The sequence below is a fragment of the Etheostoma spectabile genome, chromosome 24 (genome assembly GCF_008692095.1).
Source record: "Etheostoma spectabile isolate EspeVRDwgs_2016 chromosome 24, UIUC_Espe_1.0, whole genome shotgun sequence".
Lineage (NCBI taxonomy): Eukaryota > Metazoa > Chordata > Actinopteri > Perciformes > Percidae > Etheostoma > Etheostoma spectabile.
This window is the reverse complement of record NC_045756.1, coordinates 11,219,125-11,245,741: the sequence shown is the minus strand read 5'-3', so window position 1 is coordinate 11,245,741 and position 26,617 is coordinate 11,219,125. Positions and strand designations below refer to the sequence as shown.

The window sequence follows — 26,617 nt, the reverse complement described above, 5'->3', positions numbered from 1 at the left end:
ATAGTGGCCATTACCCGAAATGCATCACTGTCATGCCATCTCTGTGGACAATTAGTGTGTCTGCGTCTGTGCGAGTATGTTTGTGCATGTGACGGGGTGATTGACAATAAAACAATCAGCAGGCCAACAAAAACACAGCTGTTTTATTGTTGCGCTGCTCAGATGTGCTTTCACAGGCAGACGGCGTGTGTGTGTGTGTGTGTGGTGTGTGTGCGTGTGTGTGTGTGCGGAGCAAAGAGTGACCCCGCCTCCTGTTCGGCCCCTCCTGTTCTAATGAAAAACCTTGGCAGTATAAGATTGCCATACTAGATGATCACAATGCTGCATTTTGTTTTCTTCAAACTTTGATAATACCTGCAGTATTATTTTGGTTTTTTCACCTCCTCTGGTGTCTAAAAGATTTCCTAAATGACTTAGAGAGCCACTCCAGCGATCAAGCATCACACTTGCATGAGACGGTCAAAATCTGTGAAGTAGGGACGCACCGATCCGTTTTCCTTCTGATACCTTAAGTCAAGTTATTGATCATACTAGTGCTCTCTGTGTTCCAAATGTAACGTCTCTGTACCTCAACACACGGAACACATTTTCTTTTATCTAAGATAATTGAACAATAATTGAAATTGAAGATTAGAGAGTTTTAGTTGTAGTTTTTGTACTTTGTGTTTAGTACTAATATTACCACACTAACCTAAGACCAGAGGTGGGTAGTAACGGGTTACATTTACTCCGTTACATTTACTTGAGTAAGTTTTTGAAAAAATTGTACTTCTAGGAGTAGTTTTAAATCACTATACTTTTACTTGTACTTGAGTAGATTAGTGAAGAATAAACTGTAATCTTACTCCGCTACATCAGGCTACAATGAGCTCGTTACTCGTTACTACGCTTCATTGTTTTTACCCCAGCGTACGTCTCATTTTAATGTTTTATTTTGACAGAGAGAGAGAGAAAGTCTTCCGCTGAAGGCTCTACCACGTGACTGTGCTTAACCAATCACACGTCGTTGTTCAGTCATGTGACCGTACTCGTTTCAGCAGCGCGACAGGTTGGCTTTAGTCGTAGCAAAGACGTCAGAAGCAAAACGTCGCCAAGGCAACGCAAACCAGGAGGACCCCCCCCCCCATAGTGAAAGCATGTTTACCTTTTAGGAAAAGTGCGAAACAGCAGCTACATTATGCGGCGTCTTCTGTGTCGACCAAAACAAACGGACATGTGAGCGTTCAACAAGTCAACCTCTAACCTGAGGAGACGTAGCGGTGGTTCTGCTGTGGAGAGGTGGATCTTTGTCTTTTAGGTTACAGACAGTATGTTTTACACATGCAGTATCCATCCAAATTTGATGTGACAAGTCTCTCAAATAAGCTATTTTGTAATTAATAAATTAATTTTAATTTATTTTATTGATTGGATGGACTATAATTTGCCTAAATATGATTATTTTGTATTTTTGTCGGTCTGATTGATGCTTGGTTGAGAAATAAATCAGACGTTACTCAACAGTTACTCACTACTTGAGTAGTTTTTTCATCAAGCACTTTTTTACTCTTACTCAAGTAATTATTTGAATGACTACTTTACTTTTACTTGAGTCATATTATTCTAAAGTAACAGTACTTTTACTTGAGTACAATTTTTGGCTACTCTACCCACCTCTGCCTAAGACAATACACATGGTAAATAAACCTGCTAAACATCTGGACATTAGCAATAAAGTGCCCCTATTATGAAAACAAACACTTTTTCTTGGATTTTGGGTGTTATTTTGTGTCTCTGGTGCTTCCACACGTATAGGGGTGGCTGTGGCTCAGTGGTAGAGCGGTTGCCTGCCAATTGGAAGGTTGGGGGTTCAATCCCTGGCCCTGAGGTCCCATGTCGAAGTGTCCTTGCAAGACACTGTATGAATATGTGTGAACGGTGAATGTATCCTGTACTATGTGAAAGCGCTTTGAGAAGTCATTAAGACTAGAAAAGCGCTATTTGAATACAGCACATTGACATACTCACTTGGAAAAAAAAACAAACATCCATGGTGTTTTTTTTTTTTTTCTGTCTTCATGTTCCAGGTGAGCTGTTCAACATCTGCACTAGCTGAGATGAGGTGGCTAACCATAGCAGGCTAGCTCTTTCGCAATGGCAAAACACTGCTACAACACACACTAGTTGACCATAATCTCCAAAAGAACTACTTCCTGTTCCTGTTGTGCAGGTATTCCACAAGTGGCCCCCGTCTAGAAGAAGTCTCCCAGCTAATCCTGCCTAAAGAAATATCTAGTTGATGGGATCTTACCGAGCTACTGAGCATGTGCGACTCTCGACAAAGATAGTATAGAAGTGAGATGTCTCACTCTGTAGCTAACACAGAGATCTAAACACACAGGGTGAAAACAGGATCTGCAGCAATGCACAGTACAACAAAAATATGGTGTTTTTTGAAAATGAAACCATGTAAACCTAGATAAATAGATAGATAGATAGATAGATAGATACTTTATTCATCCTGAAGGAAATGTTAGGCACCTATTCTGGTACAACCTCTAAATACAATTATGAACCTGAAAATGAGCATTATATGGGCGCTTTAATTTTGTTTTTTTCTTGTTGTTTTTTTTCTTCACACATGACCCGGCCGGGGCAGCTGCCCGTCTGTGCCACCCAGAGCAAAGAGAAAATATCAAAGTATTACTATGCCTGACAGAGCTGTCAGTATGGCCGTGGATGGGTTTTAATGCTCTTATTTTGTAAAGAACTTCCTTATCACTTTATTTTTGGTCTCATTTTCATTTGAATCTTTCATGGGAACTGGATAATTACAAGAGCCGCTATTTTGCAGAAACCTATAAACAGTTTATTGTGCCATTACCTTCATTGGCGTTCTGGCAATATATTCATAATTACATGAAAATGTATATATCATTTTTGGTAGTGTATTTAAACTTGAGCACATAAGTGTGTTGAGATACGTTTTGTACACCTTGTTTTTTTTCCCCCTTTACAATATCTGTGTAAGTGATAGAAAGAGAAGAGAAAAAACGGAGTGCTGGCACTTTATCCCATGCTGGTGATGGTGGCTGGCATTGTGCGATGCCAGTTAGTGTTTGGCGCCAGCACACACAGGGCACGGTGTGTGTTTGTGAGTGTTAGGGAGGTAAGTGGTGTTGAGAGGAGGACAGAAATAAAAGCTACGAGAAAGGAGGCAAGGAGGCAAGGAGGCAAGGAGCAGAGGAGACAGGAGAGCTAAAAAAAAAAAGGGGAAAGGAGAGTAATGCAGGGGATAAGGGTGAGAGAGGAGGGACAGAGGACGGATAGAGGAGTGAGAAGGATGGTAGGGCGACAAGGGCAGACAGGCCTTGTGCCTTTGTGTGTATGAGTGTGAGCCATCACCTATACATTTGTGTGTGTGTGTGTGTGTGCGCGTGTGTGTGTGTGTCTGCCTCTTTGTACCGGCTAATCTAGGCGTCAGCAGCTTTTTGAGGCTTTTGTGCTGACAATAATCACACAGCGCTCCTCTTTTCAATTCATCAGCAACAACAACAAGGGATCACATGTCCCTTATACAGAATCAAGAGAGAGTGAGAGAGGGAGAGTGGGATAGAGGGAGGGCATGAACCGAGTTAAAGTGGCCATCATGTTGCCTAGTTACTGCTCGCGTTGATGGCGACGGTGTGTGTGGGCAGGCGCGTGCCGACCGGTCAACGCCCTCTCCACCTCTCTGCTGAGCGCCAAATAGAAAAGAAAAAGTCCAATCACAGCAGTTCTTCTTTTTTTTTTTTTTTCTAAGAATAATTTATTTCATGTTGCAGTGTAATGGATAAACAATGAGTAAACCACCGGTCAAATCTGTAGCAAGCATTAATAATGATCATCAGAATAACATTAATAAGGAATAATTATTTCAAGTTATAAATAAGAACAATATCAGAGTGATCAGAGAGTCATTATTACATCTATACAAGCTACAAATATCAGCGTTTTTGTCCTGTCTTCTGTTTTTTTTTTTTTTTTTCTTCACACATGACCCGGCCGGGGCAGCTGCCCGTCTGTGCCACCCAGAGCAAAGAGAAAACATTTTCTCCCAATAGTGGTTTGGTGACCTATGGTGACTTCCACAAAACAGGGTTAAAATGAGACATTTTGACACCTTTGAATGTATGAATTTCAAGAACGGCTGATTGTACCACAGTTTAGTCGCCAGTGTTTTTCGGGGTGCTAAAATCCTCAAGTGTGCAAGTGTTTTGAGTCCAGTCAGTACTTGTGTATTGCCAAACGTTAGCCTGTCCCAGAGCACCATGAAGAATGATTCTTGTGTTTGTGTCACGTGGGAATGACGTGCCGCTTAGAAAGTGATCTACGAAGCACATGCAACTGGAATGAATGGTTTGGTTCCTGTTCATTGTTACAAAATGAGCATTCAAATACTTTTACAACAATGATTTACGATTTACAGTAAATCCACTTCGCGTGAAATCACAAATTCATGTCGATGTGATTTTTCCGATTTATGATTTTGAATGTTCTGAGAAACAGATGAAGCATCCAACACAGGTTATATATATATATATATATATATATATATATATATATATATATATATATATATATAAAAAAATGAATACCATAATTGTTACAGCACTAACATGTCCACAACGTGTCCTGAATGTATCCAGCATCAGTGCTATATATTGAAAATATTATAAATAAATCAGTAGTATTTGGACCAGAAACAGTATTAGCCTATTACAGATGTATTTCTCTGTCAGATGTTACATGAGAAACAGTGTCACTGGTACACACCAGAATCAGAAATCACCAGAAATCACTGAAATTACCGACCTCCTCAGTACAGACCTTTGTCACATATCATACATAACAACATTTTATATAAAAAAAGGGGCCCTTCTCTATCAATATCACCATGTATCATGTTAGTCAGGCTGTAGTAATTTAGTGAAAAGTTGCGGTAACTGAGGTTAACGAGATTCATGAAGACTTAAAAAAAAAAAAGTCATACATTTTGTCTAATGTTTGAATTACCTATTTTTCTGATATTGTAAAAACAGGACTGGTAATCTATAGATCTGGGAGATTTAAAAAAAAAAAAAAGGGTTTTTGTCTTCGATGCTCTGGGTGCCTGAATGCCACACGAGCCAAGAGGGGCCGCACGGGAAGGGTGGGGGCAGGGAGAGCCACAGTCACAACAAACACCCAGCAAGTCAGTAAAAAGAGCGAGTAGTAAAAAGAGGAGGGTAAAAAAGAAGGGAAATGAACAACAACTAAGTGTATTTATGTGCAGTTTGTCTGGGTTCAGGTGAGGATTTGGGGATGCTACTGTGCTTTCCTATTCAAGAGGTGTGTGTGTGTGTGTGTGTGTGTGTGTGTTTGGGGTTGTGTGTGAATGGGTATCTATGCGATTGACTGAGGGTTTATAGTAAAGAGGCTGTAAGCTTGTACAAAGAAGAAAAAAAATGCAGAAACATCACTTTTTTTTTTTTTCAAAAAAATGTGCATGTAACTTAAAAAAACATCCACAATAAAAATTCTTTATATATTATCATCTTTATATTTAGTTTGCTCCCCGTCCCAAGTCACGGGCTGAAGATTCATCCGTCATCTTCGTCACGTCTGTGTTCCTCCAGAGAAGGACGAAGAGCGAGCTCTGTTGAAAGGGGGGGGGGGGGGGGGGAGTGAAGACGGGGTTTTTTGGAGGGGTAAGGAGGAGCTTTTTTTTTTTTTTTTTAAGTGCAAGGATTTCTACTGGTTTGCTTTGAATTGGTAAAAGTCTCAACACAATATCTGACTCTTGAGCCCTCTACCCTCATTCAAGAGGACTATTTCTTTTTTCTGTATAAAACATTTTGAGGGCATTATAATATTGTATTTTAAATACCCCAAAAAAACCTCTCCGGAAACCTCCGAGTAAAGTCTCTGCATCGCGTCGTGAACATCAAATGCATTTCCACTGAAGACCTCATCCCTAACTTTCTTACGGTCTTCTCACGGTCCTCGGAGGTTTGTCTCGCTCGCCGTGTGTCCGTCCTCGCCCTAGTCAGTCGTGGAGGAGTTCTTGTAGACAGTTGGGGGATTTGAAGACGTCGGGAACCTCGCTGTCTAGTTTGCAGATCACCTTGTAGATGGCCTTCTTCCAGGATGGGTCGGCATCCTTCCCAGCCACGATGGCATTGAAGAACTCGCGCAGAGTCACCTGGGACACCTCCAGAAACCGCTCAGGAACCTGAAGGAGAGAAAAAAGGGGAAAGGAAGGAAGTGGGCAAGGGAAGAGGAAAGGAGGTAGAAAGAAAATGGAAATCATTGTATGTCCACTTCCCTTCAATCAAGTTTCCCTTTCTTGTCCTAAACTACGATACAGTATTTATGCTAAAAATACAGAACTGTGTTACTTTTGTATGAGTGGGTGGAGTACATATTCCCAGTAGAAAGAGGGAATAATTATATGTTCAAAGGTTTTTGGACACCTGAACACATTACACCCATACAGAATGAGCCATAGACATTGAAAGACAATATCCTGTCAAAATAAGTCCTCCAGGAGACTTCCACATCTAAAATCACAATTGAAATGCAAACATCTTCAAATCCAGATGGCTTTTACAAAAGTGTTCAAGAAAGAGTGTGTGTGTGTTTCAGGTGTCCATGCATTACTATTTCTGTACCGAGTTCTTCTTCAGCTGTCAACTTCCCCTAAATGTGCTTCCCCTTTCTTGTAAGCCCCCAGCTGTGTGTGTGTGTGTGTGTGTGTGCGTGTGTGTGGTGTCGAGAGTTCCTTATGCACACACTCACACATGACAGATGACACACTCAGTCCTTGACAATGGCAGGTGAAGAGTTGACAGTGTGTGTGTGTGTGTGTGTGTGTGTGTGTGTGTGTGGTGTGTGTGTGTGTGTGTGTGTGTGTGTGGTGTGTGTTGTTTATACAAGAACGAAGGAATTGCAATCCAATTGTCCATACCACGTGCATATATATACTGTCATCACAAAGTGTATGTGTGTGTGTGTGTGTGTGTGTGTGTGTGGTGTGGGGGGGGGTTAATGCTGTGTGTGTGCTCATAGCAGTGTTGGACAACAAAACAACGGCACACATACACACATTTTTCATATTTCTTTTTTCTCTGCCCTTTCTCCCGGGGGCAAGATCATACAAAGACACTAAACAACCTGACTGGGATTCTCTCTCCCCACTTTTTTCTTTTTTTCTTTGTCTCTTTTTCTTGCATGCAGATGCACACAAACACACACACACACAAGCGTAAACCCACACGGGAGGCTGACTCTTCCAGACGAGGTGCATGCTCCTATACACCCCAACAAACTCTCACACACACCTAGAGGACGACAGAGTGCCGTCTGGGTGTAACCCCGTCATGCGTGGCAGGACATGCCAAGGTTAGCCGCCACAAGAACGGATGAATCACCCCTCACTCACACACACACACACACACACACACACACACACACACCCTAAATGATTCCCTGGACTCTCATAAACTCTACCCTAGTCTACCCTCACCTACACTCTCTCTCTTTTTAGCAGGCCACTTGAGACCACAGTTATTTCAATGAGGCCCTCTGTCACTGTCTTGCTATAGACACCACTGTACACACACAGTGACACACACACATTCTCATACACACCACACACACACACACACACACACACACACACACACACACACACACACAAAGATTCAACTTTGTAAAGGATATGTATGCCGATGCAGACATGGTAGAATTAAGACGAAAAGGTTATTTAGGTTTTCATTTTTGTAGTTTTTGCATCTGGGAACATGGCAAAAATTGCTAGAACAATAATCCTCCATTGCAACTACAGAAGCTCGACGGGTCAAAGTTGAAGCAGGGAGTCGGTCCATAAATAAATGTTCTTCCAGTTTAAGGATCAGATTGTCCGACGGCTCTTATTTCTTCTTTTTAGTGAGGCTGCTGCATTTGAGAACTCATCGGTGCCTCCAATCTTATTATTAGAGATAGGAATGACTATAAAAAAATATGACCCCAGTTGTACCAAATGGGAATTACCATACTTTATTAATAAAAGTTCAATCAAAGTTCAAATAATCAAGGCTTTAATTGTTAAACCTCAGCATGTGCCAACATATTTTAGCCATGTCGTTTTTGTTTTATTTGTTTTTGATGGTTGCCGAATCTGCCCACTGGGACGAATAACAGTTGAAAAAGTTGAGCTTGATCTTCAATATGAATTTGCCTTTGTGGCGTCCTCTAATTTCTGGATTACATCTTTTCATCCTTTAGTTGTTCAAATTGCCTCTTATCTTAAAAAAACAAACAAAAAAAAACACTTCTTTTTTTGACCTTCTTGCTTGATATTGAGTCATCTTCATTAACACCTAACATACTGGGGTGTAGTTACAAAATCCCTTGACTCTGCTTTGGCTTTGTGCAATTGAGATATCAAACGCTCAAAGAACTGTAAAATACATGTATAGAGACACACACACACACACACACACACACACACACACACACACACACACACACACACACACACATAAACTCCCCGCACAGTGACCTTAACCTAGGAGTGCCCTGGCCTTAGCATTTCTGTGTTGCAGCTCTGGCACGGCCTTGTTCAGAATGATGATTGGTGTGTTTTTAAAATGTTTCAGGGTGGCGTGCGTCATCGTTGCAGCGAGGACTCAAAGTGCTGAAACAAGACAATGACAGCGAGAGAAAAGGACACCGCTGATTCCCAGAGAGGTAAAGAGGAAAGGATGAAATGAAGCAGGAGGATATTGTGTGCCTGGTAGCCTATCAGCTCAACTGGACCAACACACACACACACACACACACACACACGCACACACACACACACACACACACACACACATGGGTCCAGATGCCCAGATTTGTCTGGCCATCGTAAATCAGTCCAGTAAAGAGATCTAAATTAGGCTATCATCAATGCAGATGGGCCTGTTTCCCCCATGTGTGCATGTGTTCCAAGAGAAGACGGACAGAGGAGGAGGGTGAAGGGAGAGTGAGGATGAGAGAAAGGAAAGACAGAGAAAAAAAAAAAAAAGAGGAAGGGAGGGCGTCCCAGTAGGCCTCTTTGTTGGGCAGCGATGTAGAGCTTTACAGGCTCTTGTCCTATGTGTGTGTGTGTGTGTGTGTGTGTGTGTGTGTGTGTGTGTGTGTGTGTGTGTGTGTGTTTTGGCTTGAGTTGGCTTGGATCTCGATATTGTGTCTAGTAGCCAGGAGAGAGAGAGAGAGAGCAAGCGAGGAATGGGGTAAGTGAGAAAGAGAAAGAAAGATAGAGAGGAAGAAAGACACTTGGTTCCCAGTAAACATAACTCGCATGATTGCTCCGGTTTGGTGGGTAAATATTGGATGAAGGGAGGCTCAATTACTTTCTCCTCACACACACACACACACACACACACACACACACACACACACAGAGACAAAGATGTACACGCACATAGGACAAGAGTCTGTAAGTCTCCACATCGCAGACCAACAAAGAGGCCTACTGGGACGCCCTCCTTTCCTCTTTTTTCTTCCCTTTCACTCATCCTCACTCTCCCTTCACCCTCCGCCTCTGTCCATCAAATGTAGTTGTATGAGAAATCATAAACTCGCTGTCACTTTCTGTGTTTATTATACATCGCAAGCAAATTCATCCCACACTTTTTAAGGTATTTGACGTGAAAAGTTCTCTTTGTGCTGTTGTGTTAACCCTCATGTTGTCAAATTGACCCGTTTTCCTATGTCAATGTTCTTTTTAATTCCTCAAAATAACATGACTGATTCCACACAACGCTCTTTGCCAAGTACAAATCTCTACTTTCATTCATTTTGGGGTGTCTTGTTCAATTTCATAGCATTTGAAAAACAAATTGAAGTGGTTTTGAAATAGTATTGAGTAAAAGTTGACATATTCCAGTCTGTGATCATCCATCAACATACATTCCTTTAATTTTAGTCTCAATAATTCCTAATTTCTGCTTTTCTAACTCATTAGGTATAATAACCTATAAACGAGGTTTATTGACCATAGATTCCAAAAATAACTGCAAAACTAAAGTTAATAAGTTAGCGTTAGAGTTAAAATCGTCAAAAAAGTGACAAACGTTGAAAAAAGAGCCTCAACAAAAGTGTTGATTTTCAATTTTGACGGGAAGACAACACAAGGGTTAATATTTTACACCACAATTACCATAAGCAACTATTTCATGAATACAAATATGAATTGAACTGCTTGATCTTGAAGGATATTGTAGTTTTTGCTCATTTCCTGCAAAAATACAATCCTGTGGATTCTGGGATTCTGGTAGGGACAGTAGCAGCTGCTGGTCTGTGACACACAGAGGAAGAATGAGCATGGAAAAGACAAAAGAGCGCCCCCTGCAGAAACCCAGGCCGCCAGTAGAAAGTGCAGAAACAGCAAAGCCATCAGCGCTTAGCAACAGTGACGTCTGCTTTGCTCATTCAGTCATTTCTTACAGTGCAGTTGCACTAAAACTTCTTTTTAGAAGAAAGGAGAGCCCTTTATAAGTAGGTTACTTTTCACGAATACACTGGCCCATTTTAACACATCCGAAATAGAAGAAAAAAATACTCAACATGGACTTAAATTCCACGTGGAACATAAGCCTTCATTACCCAGAAGATACTTATCATGGAGAGTATCCTCACTTTACACAAGATGCATGCTGTTCATCGTCTCTAATGTGATATACATGTTTTGTGCATTCTGTTCCAAAATCAAAATTCTATGCTATCGTCTATCAATGCAGCTTCTTTTTCTAAAAATACAGTACAGGTGTCAATATCTTAAAGGTTAAAACACAGATGTTTTAAGACAATGCCATAAGATCCTTAACCCTCATGATGTCCTTGAATCAAATTTAAACTGTTTGCAGTAAATGAATGATAATTTTGTCCCAAAAATGGGCCATCGAAATAAGCGCTGAAAATGTCAACATTAAAAAATATCAAAAAAAGTTGGGGAAATAACACCAAAAAGAGCACCCACAACATTGAAAAAGTGACAACAATGTAGAAAAAAGCGATGATAATGTTGAAAAAAGGGACCAAAATGTTGTTGTTTGTTCATGGTTGACGGGAAGACAACACAAGGGTTAAAGCAAGTCGTGTTTTCATTGGAACTACAACTGAACCGTTTCTTCCATGTTTAGGGCAAATTATTGAACTAAACTTAAATGTGTGAAGTTATTAAAGTCACTTATAGTGGCAGTAAATGATATTTGTTGTTAGATAATCTTGGTAATAAGCAGCATGTTTTCTAGTACCACTTCCCTGGCTTTTCTCATTAAAGGCCTTTACAAGCCAACCACTTCTTCACAATCTTTTCTTTTCTGTCCAACACAGGTTACTCCTTTCCCCTCTCTCATCCCCTCCCCGCCTCCATCCTTCATCACGTCGTGCCTCCTCTCCTCTCTTGTTAATGTGAGCCCCTCCTCCGTCTCCTGCAGTGTTACTACTGTCCCTCTTCACGCTGTCAACGTGAGACTGATGGAGACGTCTGGGCGGTGTGCGTGTCCTCAGTTGACTCCATTCACCTCTCCATGCGTCTTTCCACCTGCTTTCCCACCCATCTCTCTATTACCAATCCATTCTCACTTGCACAAAAGGAAAAAACAACACACACACACACACACACACACACACACACACACACACACACACACACACACCACACACACACACACACACACACACACACACACACACACACACACACACCAGGCTCTTAAGAAATCGCTGTTCTCAAGGTGTACAAACAGAAGGAGACTCTATTTGTGCGTGTGTATGTGTGTGTGTGGGTGTGTTGTTCCTTCTCTTCTCCATTTTACTCAAAGTCTTTCTACTTCCCACGATTAACGTAGGAGACGTTGACGACGTACCGTTCATGTGCAATGGTTTTAGCTTGTTGTTAACGAGTTCACGTCAGTGTGTCACTCGATCATTGATCCATTTTCAGCTTAGTTGTCCCTTTTTTAAACCATCTTTCTAATCTTGCTGCAAGATGTCGCTCTTTTTCATTTCAGATGATCCCACAAACACACACACACACCTTGACACTCCACACACACCATTTTGTCGCCATTCATCTGCTCTGTGGCCTTGAGTTCCACTTTGCTGTTGGTCAAATGTGTTTTTCTATCATCGCAGACTGATCTCATGAAATGGCGTACGTATGACACGCCAATTCATACGCCATTATTGGCATGTTATCAAGATGCATACTCGCTTTTTAGCGTGTTTATCAACTCCTTTTGGCCTTTATTGACTTACGTTACCTTGCGATACCGTGTGAATTTACACCGTAGTGTGAGCAGTATGAAAGGGCAAAAATCTGCATAGGGAGGGGCAGATGGGTAAAACACATGCACGTGTGTTAACGCCCACTGTATACAGCATAGACATTCAATTCAGTTCAATTTTATTTATATAGCGCCAAATCACAACAACAGTTATCTCATTGCGCTTTTCATAAAAAGAGCAGGTCTAGACCGTGCTCTGTGATGTCATTTACAGAAACCCAACAATTACACACACGTGGAACACACCACTTGGCTTAAGAAAGTAGTGTGTGTGTGTTTAAGTCGTGATGCATTGTCCTAATGTATTTCATTAGGACAGTTATTAGCAAATGAGTCAACGTTTCCGTAAATGCACCATTGTAAGCCAAGAGGCTAATTTTGAACTGTAGTCCTACCTGGCGTGCATGTCTTTATGGTTGAAAAAAACCCATGCAAACATGTTGAGATCGTGCAAATTTCCCACAGAAAGGCCGGAAAAACCAGGATTAGAACCCACAACCTTCTCACTGTGAGGCAGAAGAGCTGACCACTGAACCTCCGTGCTGCCATGTCATGTTGATCATTGAGACAATACAGGAAGTCTAATGTGCTGTTCCTTCTGTGTGTGTGTGTGTGTGTGTGTGTGTGTGTGTGTGTGTTGGACTGAGTGGTTATATGATTTCTGTGCCAACACACAAGCATCTGCTTCCTTTTTCCTCCTCTTCTCTCTCACTCTACCTCTCTTTCCCTGCTATCAGGTCTGGCTTACGTCTCTCACACACACACACACACCACACCACACACACACACACACACACACACACACACACACACACACACACACACACACACACACACACACACACACACACCACACCACACACACACCACACGTGTAGGAAAATATGTCCAGAGTATACTGTCCTTTCAATTTTGGTCTTCTTAGTCTTTTTTGTTTCATCCTTTCTCTTGAACAGTAACTAGTCATTGGAAATTCATACTTTATCATTTTAACTCATTATTGTTTGTTTCATGACGTGGGATTTTGTGCCTTTCTCAACGTTGTTTTAACTCTAGTTGTTCAGGTATAGAGTAGCGGGACTTTTTATGTCATTTTTAAATAGCGCCGGCCTGCTGTAAGGTGCTCTTTGACACAGTCACCCATTTTTGCACCAGGCCGATAGCAGCCATTCCAAAGTAGAGCAGGAGATAACTTTTTTTAGGATAATCAGACAAAACTCACGCAGTTTAGAGACATAATCAGCTATATATGGTAAATAAATCCTTCTCATCTCCTCCACAAAGCCTTTGCCAGTTGCCATTTACAGTAAAGTGTGAAAACTAGAGGTAAAAGTGGAGTCTGGGGGTTCCTCCAGGACATTAACAGTATGTTTCCTTTCTCTGCTGCTCTTTTGTCAATCAGTCACTGATCTCACTGTCACCAGGACAATGGCAATAAAGTTTCTCTTTGTTCAGACTTCATGTGACTGAGAGGAAGGGTCTGCGTCCTGAGATTGCGTCTGTGTGTGTCTGTACACACTATCTCATGAGTGTGTGTTCTTTTTGTGTGCAACCACTTATGTGTGTGAGCGTCTTCGTATCTGAGCACTCTGCCGCATACACGTGCTGTGCTTCCTTGGATTGGTGCGTACGTTCTATATCTGTGTGTGTGTGTGTGTGTGCGAGTGTGTGTACAAGTGTGTGTCACCCATAGAGGACAATAGCCCGGGTCATCTGACTGAGAGGCTGCAGACCACTAGTATCACATGACGGAGGCTGAAGGCCACGTCTTTGTTACCAGGCCTATTGTTAAAGCTAAGGAGACAGCTGGGGCAGGGGAAGGGAATCACTGCATGCCCAACACACACACACACACTCATATTCACACACACATACAGGAAGACCAAACACAGGCACACATGCACACGCACATACACACACACCGCCTCCTCGTGACTCCAATCAGTCTCAGTGACAAAGATGATGCCTTCTTCTTCTCAACTGGAATACTAAGACACACACACTCTGCCTCTCTCACACACAACACACACACACACACACACACACCACACACACACACACACACACACACACACACACACACACACACACACACACACACAACACACACACACACACAATTACACACATCACATTGCAAGCAGATAGCTATATTTATAGTGACAGAAACTGGCAGGTGGCATTGTCTGTAGCATACCGCTCTCTGTCAAGCAGTGACAGAGAGACAGAGAGGCAGACTGTGTTACTCAGTGCTTATACTTGCCTAATAATATTAAGTGAGTGTGTATTTTTCTGTATTCAAAAATGTACACTACCGGTCAAAAGTATGGGGCCACTTACAAATTTCCATTCCACTCGATGTTAGACAGAATACCAGCTGATCTGAGTGGGGGGCTGATCTTTAATGCAATATCTACATTGCCCATTATCAGCAACCATTCATCCAATGTTCCAAAGGCCCATTCTGTTTACTAATCTGATATCATATCATTTAAAAAATACTAACTGAGAAAACATTGGAGAACCTTTTTGCAATTATGTAAGCACATAATGTAATATGAAAACTGCTGCGCTGGTTAAAAAAACAATGCAACTGATCTCAGCTGGTATTCTGTCTATAATGGAGTGCAATGGAAATTTCGAAGTGACCCCAAACTTTTGACCGGTAGTGTATGTTCATACTTCTGGCAACTAAAGCACAAATAACTTATTATGGTTCTGTTGGGGCAATTCAGAGATCTCGGTTAAGGTTATTGAAAGATTGACGTCTTGGTTGAAAATTGAGATTTAAGATGTAACATGTGAGCACAACCAGGATCTTTTCTAACAGTAATGTTAAGAGTAAGAGCTGGTAGCAAACAATATGTTGCAGGATGTCCACCCTGTCCACAGTGTCAAAACTTTAAGATCTGTAGCTTCATCCACCAACCTTGACCTACAAATACACAATATGCATTTGGCAAAGCAACTTAGGAGCTCATAAACGTTTAATGTAGGAGGCAAGGTCACATCTAAGTCCGGTCCAATAGATATGAAGCACTTTTACTGCATCATTACAGTGGAAGTCATTAGTTCTACTCCAGGTGTTTATGGGAATCCCTTAATCTGAACTGATCCCCTTGACACATGAATGATTTGTATTTTGATTTTGGAGAGCTTTGGTGTCCCGTGGCTGTCTTCTAAAATTCAGTTTCAGGCGTATTTTAGGGGAACATTGAATACTTGGAATAAATAGTCAACTATAAGACATTAAAAGCTGGTGTCTCTAGTGATAAAAGACTACAAAAAACATTGCATGAACCCTGTAAGATGTAGTAATTGCCCAAAGTGTGTGTGTTTGTGTGTGGTGTGTGTGTGTGTGTGTGTGTGTGTGCGCGCGCCTTCTGGGTAGGTTACAAATAGAAGACATAAAAAGGTGAGGACAACAGAAAGATGGATGAGACAGCAGCAGAAAAATAATAATACACTTAAGGCTAATGGTTGAGACAGATGAATATTTAATATTTTTGGGTGTGTGCTGACTGATTAACCAAATTAGGAAAAACACCCTATCAGCATTGGGCATAACACAAAAAATAATAAACCTAAATTTCATTTATTTGACGCTGAAGAGCTTTTTCTATGCAAAGCAAGAATCGGACAGAAATCCCACTATGAGAATTGATTAGTGGGAGTCGGTTTTCAATGGACTCACATGAAGAGGAAGTGGATAAGATGAGAGACTGGATGAATAGGGAGAGAAAAAGGATGACAAAGAATCTAAAACGGCGGCGAAAGCCATGAGAAGTTTAGCCTTTCATAAGGTTATGAAACCAGATAGCACTGAAATGTGAGTGTGGGACCACTCTGTGGCTTCCAGGTGTGTGTGTGTGCATGCGTGTGTGTGTGTGTGTGTGGGTTGTTCAAAGTCAAAGGGCAAATTTTGGTAGCAGCCACACCCACCTTTCAAGGCAGGGTACCTCTGCTCTTTCAGATGAGCACAAATCAGTATCTGTGCGAGAAGTATGTGTGTGTGTATGAACTCATGTGTGTGTGTGTGTGTGTGTGTGTGTGTGTGTGTGTGAATGTTAGAGGCGCAGCTGTGCCGTCGTTTGGTGCTGACAGAAGCAGCGAGGATCCTTGAACTGGAAAGATGAGAACGTCCTCTAAAGGCTTCCTAAAAACGTCTCATTGTCCCTCATCAGCGGACACACACACACACACACCACACACACACACACACACACACACACCACACACACACACACACACACACACACACACACACACACACACACACACACACACACACACCACACACACAAAACCCAACATGTGACAACTGCATCCCTTTCTATGCTCTCTGGCTCTATTCTTCCACTACATTCACCTTTAGGTTGTGTGTTTTAAGAGTGTGTGGCTTGTCTAAGTCATCAGTGTACTGTAGGTGTACTTTCAATATCACACCAAAACTTTATCACACACACACACACACACACACTCACACATACACACTCACAAGTTAAGAGTGCCATGCCCATTGCTGCAATCTGTTCTCAATATAAAAAAGAAAAAGAGGAAACGCTTCTCTTTCTCTTGGCAGAAGGTAGAAGCTGACACCTTTCCCTGAGTGTCCTGGCAAAGAAAATGTCTCTCTGTCTCTTTTTGTTTTCCCTCTTCTTTTTGAAGATGAGACTATTCCCCATTTCCTTTCCCATTCTCCAGCCTCCTTCCTTTCTTTGCCTTCCTCATTAGTTTGTGGGCAGAGCTGCAATTAGGACAACATTGTTGCAGTGACGGGGATGGGGGGGGGGGGGATGGACGGACGAAGGAGAGAGGAGACAGTAAGGATAGAGAGAGAGGTAAACAAGAAAGAAGAGTTGAAAGAATGGGGCTGGAGAAGGGAGGAGGAGGAGGTAATTATTGAAGCTGCTATAATTACTGGGGCCTGTTTACGCCAACTTTGAAAGACAACACGCACACACATACACACACACACACACACACACACCACACACACACACATACACTCTCCCGAGAAATTACACTCACCTTTCCGCGGTAATAATCTACGATGACTATTTAAAATGCTGGCCATGTAAATTAACTAATGACACAAGCCTTTTTTCAGCCCATCAAACCAAAGAACATTTTCTTATTCCACCATGCAGACAGTGTTGACAAAGATTAGGTTATTTTTTAACAAGAAAAACATAATAAATGTAAATTATTTAACCTTTCCAGGCCTTCTTTTGGCAGGTAATTTGACAAATAGCTGATTTTTGTGGGGAGGAATAAAAGCTGTTGGGACATAAAGATGAGAAGAGGATGACAGTAGATCAAGAGAAAAATAAAAGCATTTCGAGACAGAGGGGAGAGGAAAAGAGAGGCAAGAGATGCGAGTCCGGAGGAGTTAAGAATGGGATGAAGGAGAAAGGGAAGGAAAAGTGGAGGACTGAAAGAGAAAGGGAGCCGGGGACAGAAAGGGAGGAGGGGACAAAGCGGAATGAAAGAGGGATAAGAGGAGAAGAGGATAAGGAGAGGAGGTGACGAAGAGAGCATATTGACAGAGGACAGGTTTAGCAGGAAAGGAGGGAGGAAGGAGAAGGGAGCAAGGAAAGAGCAAAAAGACAAGGAAGGAGGGGATGAGAGGAGTGGTTGTGATGGGGGACAAACCAAGGTGGAACTCTGATGATGCTAAATTTGGCAAAATGAGAAGACTTGTGTGTGTGTGTGTGTGTGTGTGTGTGTGTGTGTGTGTGTGTGTGTGTGTGTGTGTTGTGTGTGTGTGTGTCGGGAGACTTGCTGAATCGGCTGTGGTTCCAGTTTCACGCTTCTGATTTGACGGAGGGAGAGAGAGAGCGAAAGATAGAGAGAGAGGCAGAAAAGAGAGAGAGAGAGAGAGAGAGAGAGAGAGAGAGAGAAGAGAGAGAGAGAGAGAGAGAGAGAGAGAGAGGGTCCCTAGCCGGTAATGTTCCCTCAGGGCGGACGGACGAAAGGATAGAGGGATGGAAGGAGGGAGGTGAGGGAAGAGAAGGAGGCAGGCTGGGAAGGGGACAAAGTACGGGAAGAAAATGCATAGCTACCTCTGCAAACACACCAAAGGACGCCCATGTTGTCCTGCTCGGCGTCTTTATTGATTTCAATGTACGTCGGAGGACTGCGAATTAGCCCTTTGACTACACGTCTTTATTTTTACATTGATTTTAGTTTCCATTCATCTAATTCCCCTGAAGGTAGAGGCCTTCATGAGTCCGCTCTCAGTGAGTACTGTAACAACCAGACTGGGTCCTGGTTGGGTCCCATGTTGTTGCTGTGAGTCTCGAGTCTGTGTATTAATGTGTCTTACACACATATAAAAAATCATATGCCCATTGTTTTTGTGCTGCTGGTGTTGGTATTTTCTCACGATTTGGATCAGGTCAAACACGTTCGGATTTGGGTCGAATTATTCTCAGACCGAGTCCTTTTCGGATGGGAGTGTCTTTCTTTAGAAAATGCTGAGGTCTTTCATCAGTCTCATTTGGTCCCTTGAAGACCACTATCTGAAAGTAGAGCTGAAACTACCGTGATAGTCCGGCTATGTAACCACGTAATGGTTTGTCTGTCACAGTTTCTGGTTTCAAGTGTCTTTAACTTAAATGACCTGACCCTATCAGAGTGGTGGGACATCGCTTTAAAAAAAAACGTATGTTATGCTTTTAAGATTGGTTGACACTAATTTAAAGTCTACGGGTACGTGGTTGTTATGGTTCTCAAAATCCTGACCCCGATATGAACCCTGTAATCCCTAAAAGTAACCCCACTGACGGCCAAAATAAACACACCGATGATTTGCATGTGCGTGTCTGTTTCCTGTACAGGCTCTTTACAAACACACCTGTGAAAAGCTACCTGACTCTTGTTATGCAAAGCATGCAAAGCATTTGCTGTTCATACCTAAAAAACATCTTTTTTTTCTAATCTAACCTAACTCTTTATGCATTTAAGCCACTAAGCTTAAACGTTTCTCTCCTTAAGCAAAAAAAGAAGTGTGAGTGTGTGTGTGTGTGTGTGTGTGTCAGCGGTGAGGTGTGTGTGCTAATGGATATCTAAATGCTGCTGATGTTATGTTGAATAGCGTAAGGGCCCTCTGGTCCCCTTAGACCAATATTGGAGGGGGAAAAGTGAGGGAGGGAATGTGACTTCTGAAAATCGCTTTGACAAGGACACCCGCGCCTCGAGCGACGTCCTCTTTCGCCTCATCGAACACACACAAACGTACACACACCACACACACACACACACACACACACACACACACACACACACACACACACACACACACACACACACACACACACACACACACAATACTGCGACATCCACACCTCAGCAGAATCGTGAGGTGACTGTTGCACTCTGGACAGCTGACTCGGTAGAGGGCGTTTGTTTTGAGACAGTTGTGCTGAATCCAGTTTTTAATGAGTTTGAAAGGTGAGGAAGAGTTTCTTAATGATGGAAGTCTTCATTTGTTTTTTTGAGAGGGTTTAGGGGTATTTAAGCCTTTGTCTTGCATTGCCAGACGTTAGTCCACAGTGTAGTGCACTTTAGAGCCCGACCGATAAAGGATTTTTAAGGCCAATGCCGATACAAATATTCGGTTATTTAAAAATCTGATATGCCAATATATCGGCGGATATATACTGTAGAAATTAAAGAAAAAAAATCCAGAAACGCGTTACAAAACAAACAGATTTCCCTAACATTAGTTATTTGTAGTCATTTATGAGTTCTCACTAAAATAATATGCTAATAATTTGTTTTAATGTCACAACAGAACAGAGAAATATCAAAAAGTACTAAAGTTCAGATAAATAAAAAGTATAAAAATACAAACTTATGTGGTATGAAACTTAAAGTCCTTTCAACAAAAACAAAAAAAAAATGTAATCGGTGTTGCCAACAGGGACGTGGCAGAGCGCCCTCTGGTGGACAAACTGTACAACGGCAACATTCATTACATGGTTGACCGTCCGTTTTTAATTTTTAAATATTCATTTATCAGTGTCATGTTTTTGTCAATATGAATGATTCTGATGAAGGAATATTAAAAAAAATAATAATATTTTAAATGGGCCATTATACCGATATATCGGGAAATGCCTAATATTGGCTGATAATATCGGCCTGCCGATATATCAGTCGGGCTCTACCACACACACATTCTAGGATAGAAAAAAAAAAAAAAACGTTCCGAGTAGTTTGCATTTCTTTAAACCAATCAAAATCGTCTTGGTTGGCCCTAAGCTCCGACAGCAGCATCGCTGGCTGTAGCAAAAAAGTAATAAAAGAAATAAAGAAACTTGTTTTGGTAGAACATTTGCATCACACAAAAAAAAAAAAAAGCGTCACATCAAATATCAAATGAAGTTAACTGTTCACATAAAACAGTAAAATAAGCTATTTCATGAGCTAAAATTTATGGTTAAACCCAATTTGCTCCTCCCAGTGTATTGCTTCTACATCCGCCCATTTGGCCTGTACACAATACACCACGCTGTCTTTTTGTCTGTATGGACAGTTTTTCATTGTTATATTTGACATTGTGGAGTTGGAGAGTTCGGTGTTGCCCCCCTCCAAACTCCAAATTCCTATTAACCAAACTCCCAACCCTAACATTGTTGACCCGTATCGGCTCAGCTTACCTCGAAGTCGTTGGCCTTGTTGTAGTGCATGTTGAGCGCCCTGAAGAGCTCGGCATCGCGGCCCACCACCAGCTCCTCCGACGCGGTCACGCCCTCGTTGATGGACTGCCGGGCGAACTTTTCCATCTGGATGTAGTAGAACTCCCTGAAGTTGCTGAACCACTTGATCAGCTGGGAGGTGATGCAGCGATTGAACTGCAGCGGGAGCCAGAGAATGAGATTAAATTCTATTATGTTTGATGAGAAATTCAATTATTTATCCCATACACTGTCAGAAATAGGGGTACAATAGGGGTCCATTTCTGTCCCCCAAGGTACAATCTATACTAACGTACCCCAGAGGGCTCATTGTTGGACCTCAAGGAACATATATGGACCTTTTTGAGGGTCAAAAGGTACATATATGTTCCCAAGCATTAAAAGGTACATATATGTACCGTTTATTTTAAAAGTTAAGGTAAAATATCAAGAGACAGCCTCTGCCAAGCCAAATTTGTTGTAAAAGTTGTTTAAAGGTTTTAATTATACCTTAATCATTTAAGGTCGATTTTTAATTATCACTATATTTGAGTACACTTGAAATAAAGGAAATAAAAGTTTTGTAAGTCAATTTGCTGAAATTAAATCGAAATTATGGCATTATATTGATTATGTAAATGAGAAACAACACATATAAACACACACATGGCTGATTCTCACGGTTACAGTGTGTTTCATCTGAAACATTTTTGCATTGCATAGCCTACATTATCCATCATCTAATTACTGGAGAGCGGGACGGAGACTGCCAGCTCAATAGTTTTGATTGGTGGAAAGATGTGTCAAATATGTAGAGCCAGCCCTGATTGGCTGCTTGATCTCAACTTAAAACACAAGGGTACAAATATGTACCCTATACCAAGGGTAAAAAAAAACAACTGTACCCTTTGAGGGTACAGCCCCAGTGACAAGCCATTGTACCCCTAAAGGTACAATTATGTACTTCATTTTCTGAGAGTGTACTTATTTAACCGTTAAATTATCATGCATAGCTGTTCTGGAAGTATTGTAACAACAAAAGAATATATCTTAAAAGCATTCAACAGATTTTAGTTACATGGTGGGATGGAGTAGATTTAGTGCTGAATCATTGATTGTGCTGTATATTTATAATAACACAGCCTGATATTTGCTTTGGCTCTAATTTGCATGGTGATCATCAAATTTGACTTGAACTGGGCCTCCATTGGAGTGCCTCCCTTGGATTATGGCACAACATCTGCGTATGAATTTCCATACAGAGTGTATATTACATACAGATTTAGCTCTTCTTACATATACTACATTTATGCTTCTTTAATAAATATTAAGGTAATATATACAGTATATATATCTCCATCGCATTAGCTGCTGAAACACTGCCTGCACCTTGAGGGTCTTCGTCGGAAGAAAATAAGAAAAATAAATCATCCCCTGGATATCTTCTAATCATACAAGAATGATCCAAATATTATCTTGTTGTTATGCTAGCATGCGCTTTCGGCCTGAGCCGAACCAACATTAACCAACTCTCCTCCGACAGTGCTCCTGCCCTGCAGACCTTCACGGTATACCCTGCAAAAATATTAGCTTACAGAGCTTGTTTCTTTCTTTATTTAAAAGTACTGTTTAATATTTCTGAATAATGGAATATTTGAGCTCCATTTGTACTTGTTTAAATATATTCCAGCAATGAGTGGTGTGAAACTTGCTGGGGCACACCCCTGGTACAGAAATAACAGAACGTAATGCAAGGACATTTTACTTCATTTGCTCTGGACAAAGAGCTGTTGACAGATAATAACAATTGTAATACGCATACACTAATAAAAATGTCATGTTTTTATTTCCAGAGCCACATTTCTTGAATGTGATCTATTGATGAGAACTAGAGAAGTAGTGAAGAAGGGACTGACAGATGCAACAGGAGGAGTGTTTGATATAATCTGACCATTGTTGGATGTACAGTATGTGCATGTCTGTGAATGTACCTTACTAAAAGAGATAAACACTAATTCGGAAAATATTATTACCAATACTAAGCAAAAAAAAAAAAAAAACTTGCCCATTTGCACTTTTATCTCTTCTTCAAAAAGAATCAAAACATGGTGAGAGAGAAAACTGCCCAGTGAAAGCATGTGTGTGTGTGTGTGTGTGTGTGTGTGTGTGTGTGTGTGTGTGTGTGTGTGTGTGTGTGTGTGGTGTGTGTGTGTGTGTGTGTGTGTGTGTGTTTTCGGGGAAGGGGAAAAACAGCTTTGATACGGAGATTAAGCTCGGTATTGTTACAAGACATTGTCGTACAGGAACAAGGGATGAGCGAGAGATAGAGACAGCGGAAAGAGAGAGAGAGAGGAAAGATTAATGGTGGTTGCATGGAAAAAAGGTATGCAGTGAGAGAGAGAGAGAGAGAGAGAGAGAGAGAGAGGAGAGAGAGAGAGAGAGAGAGAGAGAGAGAGATGAGCAGAGGATGACGGTGAGGGAAAGAGATTTTTTTTCAGGAGCGGTCAGAGGGGGTGACATAATGGAGCATAATTGGAAGGCTTGGTGTGTGGTGTGTGTGTGTGTGTGTGTGTGTGTGTTGTGTGGTTTTACAAAGCATAGTGACAGGAGGGGAAAGTGTGTGTGAATGTGTGTGGCGGTTGTGCTGTTGGGGGGGGGGGGTATTTTGACCCACAAAAAGAGTTGCATGAAATGAACGTGATAACTCAGCAATTAAAAAAAAAAAAACACAAGACAATGCCATCGGTGTAATCTAACATCACAAACCATCACGACAACCTCTGACACGCAAACAGAAGAGCACACAGACACAGAACCTACCCAGGTTCCCTCAAAATACTCCAACACATACTACACTGCTCCTAACATTTGCCCCGTTAAAAATGAAAAAAACAAATTATATAGTTAAATACATATGGGTGTATAAATTTTAATATATGCTTTACCAAAGAAGTGCAGTGCACCCATGGCTACAATTTTATAGAAATAAAAGTTACCTATGTAAACAAGTCTAGTAGGAATGGTCATAAACAAATAATATAATATAGTATAGAAATATAATATAATATTAAACTTTTGCAGACGCCATTTTTTTATGTTTTCTTTTATTTTGAAAGTGTAAATGATGGAAATAAAATCTGGCTTTTTGTGACATATACTACGAATGTCTAATCTGTCCTTTGATGCCTTTTGGAGATTTTTCCATCTTTTCTTGGCTTCTTTATGCACATTAATATCATTTTTTACCCGGGGTGCCCAAACTTTCGAACCCCACTGTATGCATACTGTATATATACACACGATATGAAAATAACAACCCAAACCAACATCTTGCAGTGGTCTTTTCTGTCTTCTTTTCCCCCAGATTCCCTAGAGGCAACAACGTTTCATCTGTTAAGGTCGCATATCGAACACCTAGGAATCTAGCCCAGTGATGTATTGTGATAACTGCAAGATGCAGCATAGGCACCAAATATTCTCTCTCGCGGGTTTGCTTCTGCGTCGCTCGGCCCACGACCCTGAGAAGGTTATGAATTGACAGATTCGTTGAGGTCATTTTTAGCTGCTCAGCAGCTCCGCAGGTCGCTCTGTTTATCGGTCGGCCAGTCGACAAAAATCCCCCCCCCCCCCTCCTCCCGCCTTTGACAGCTACAGTTTTTGCCATTGAGGTGATTTAGTGTTTGTAGGTTATGTGTGTGAGTAAACGTGTAGAAGCGCGTACATACTGTACTTGGTCGCCGCTTTTGCAAATCCACACTTTTGTTTTTTTATACTTGTACTTTATACTTTATTCATCCCACGACGGGGACATTTTGTTGTCACAGAGCAGCAGCATTTTTTTCAATAACAGCAACAAAACAAAAACACACAAACAAGTAAGCGCACAAGAAATACAGGCAAACGATAGACAATGATAATATGGTAGACTGAAAGTAAGCAAAATGGCGTCAAATAAAGGTGTTTTAAAGTGCAGTTGTCATGATACAAGAAACAATATTGCGGTGTAAGTGACGTTAAAATTAAATTGAATGTGTAATTAGAGTAATGAAGCGTCGGTAGCATGATATAAATTATATTGACCTGTGACCATAAATATTGAAAAGTAAGTACTTGTAATAAAATAATATAAATACAGATAATAAGATAAACAGAAAGTGTGTGGTGTAGATGGGAGAAAAAAAAAAAAAAAACAGGAACAGAAACTCCAACATTATCAGGTGGTGCAGGTGTTGTAGAGTCTGACAGTGGCCGGGATGAAGGACCTGCGGTACCTCTCCTTCTTATTAAATATACTAATTCCAGCCTTTCAAACGAAAAAACTTGACACTTTTCTTTGTCTTCCATCTTAGTAAAACACATCGTTATGGTTTTAGACTGCTTTTCAGACAAAAAAGGACATTTGAAGATGTCCTCTTGGGCCTCTGATGGACCTTTTTAACGACTTTCTGACATTTTATAAACCAAACTACTAACCACTTCATTAGTTTGCGGCCTTGATTTTATTAAGATGATGCCAGGATAAAATAGCTTTAATTAAACCTTCATGGTTTAAGAATTCCCTTATCCTGTCAGCAGTTTCACATACGTTTTTTATTTTTATTTTTTTAATGTTTGTTTTGCAGTACCACAGTTGGCCACAGGGACGACAGGCCGCTGTATTTTTCTGATGTCTTTTCGGTGTGTGTCAAAGTTATACTTTGTGTATCTGATTGCAACAGGAATCGTCCAATTCATCAAAACTGACTTTACAAATTAGGAATACAATCTAATCTAAGATAATCTAACAGCTGGTGATGACAAAACTAAATTCCTCTTTAGAGTATATAATAACAAATGCATAAAACTCCTTTTTGCATCTATAGTTTATGACAAATTCCCTCTTTGCCCCCATGCAAATCGTAGAGGACCACAGCTGTTGCACACTGTCAAAGCTGCAAAATATCTTTTTTTTGAGTGCCTATAATGTGTAACTGTCAAGTGTGTGTATCTCAACGTGATCCTTAGATTTCAGGAGTGAATGTAGAGCCAGATACTCACGCACACACCAAGCCATCCCACCACCTGGTCTACCACCCGCCCACCCACACTGTCCCGTCCAGCTCATCACAATCAGCACAAACCAAAAAAAAAAAAGAAAAAAAAAAAGAAAAAAAGAGAGGCGAGAGACAAAAGACATGTGAATGAGGGTGTGCGAAATGCTGAGCTTGAGGAATGCCATTTTCTGTTTACAACGAAAAGGGGGAAAGAGAGAGTGTGTCAGAAAGTGTCAGGGTGCCTCAACCCCTCTCTCCTTCCCTTGATGGGGGTGGAGGGTTGTCAGCCCCCCCCCCCCCCCCCCCCCAGGCCATGTTGGAAGGGCAAACACACACATCCTTTAAGAATCAGCCCACTTCAACCAGATTCATCGTAGCTCGGCACATTTTTTTTTTTTTTTTTTTTTTTACAGAGGACAGTGTGAATGTGCACGATCAACATAAATATACAAGTCGTAACGCTGAAGGTTTCCTGTGGATCCTGGAGGAATAGCTGTTGTAGGAACTTTTTCAAATTATGTTTTGGAGCATTTCTGCTTTAGTAGACAGTATACACTGC

At 41.2% G+C, this 26,617-nt stretch overlaps 1 protein-coding gene across 3 annotated transcripts in view; it reads right to left on the bottom strand.

Moving 5' to 3' along the window:
- Positions 1–3,761: 3,761 nt before the first annotated feature.
- The window catches only part of prox1a (prospero homeobox 1a), a 44,324-nt gene continuing 21,468 nt past the window's right edge, over positions 3,762–26,617 (bottom strand). For 2 of the 3 annotated variants that reach the window (XM_032506468.1, XM_032506467.1), the window contains exons 6-7: positions 21,008–21,202; positions 6,047–6,232 (exon numbers count right to left, since the gene is read on the bottom strand). In XM_032506468.1, coding sequence (XP_032362359.1) covers positions 6,047–6,232; positions 21,008–21,202 — 381 coding nt within the window. Of the gene's footprint in view, positions 6,233–21,007; positions 21,203–26,617 lie in introns of all 3 variants that reach the window. The other variant, XM_032506465.1, reaches the window with a different exon arrangement.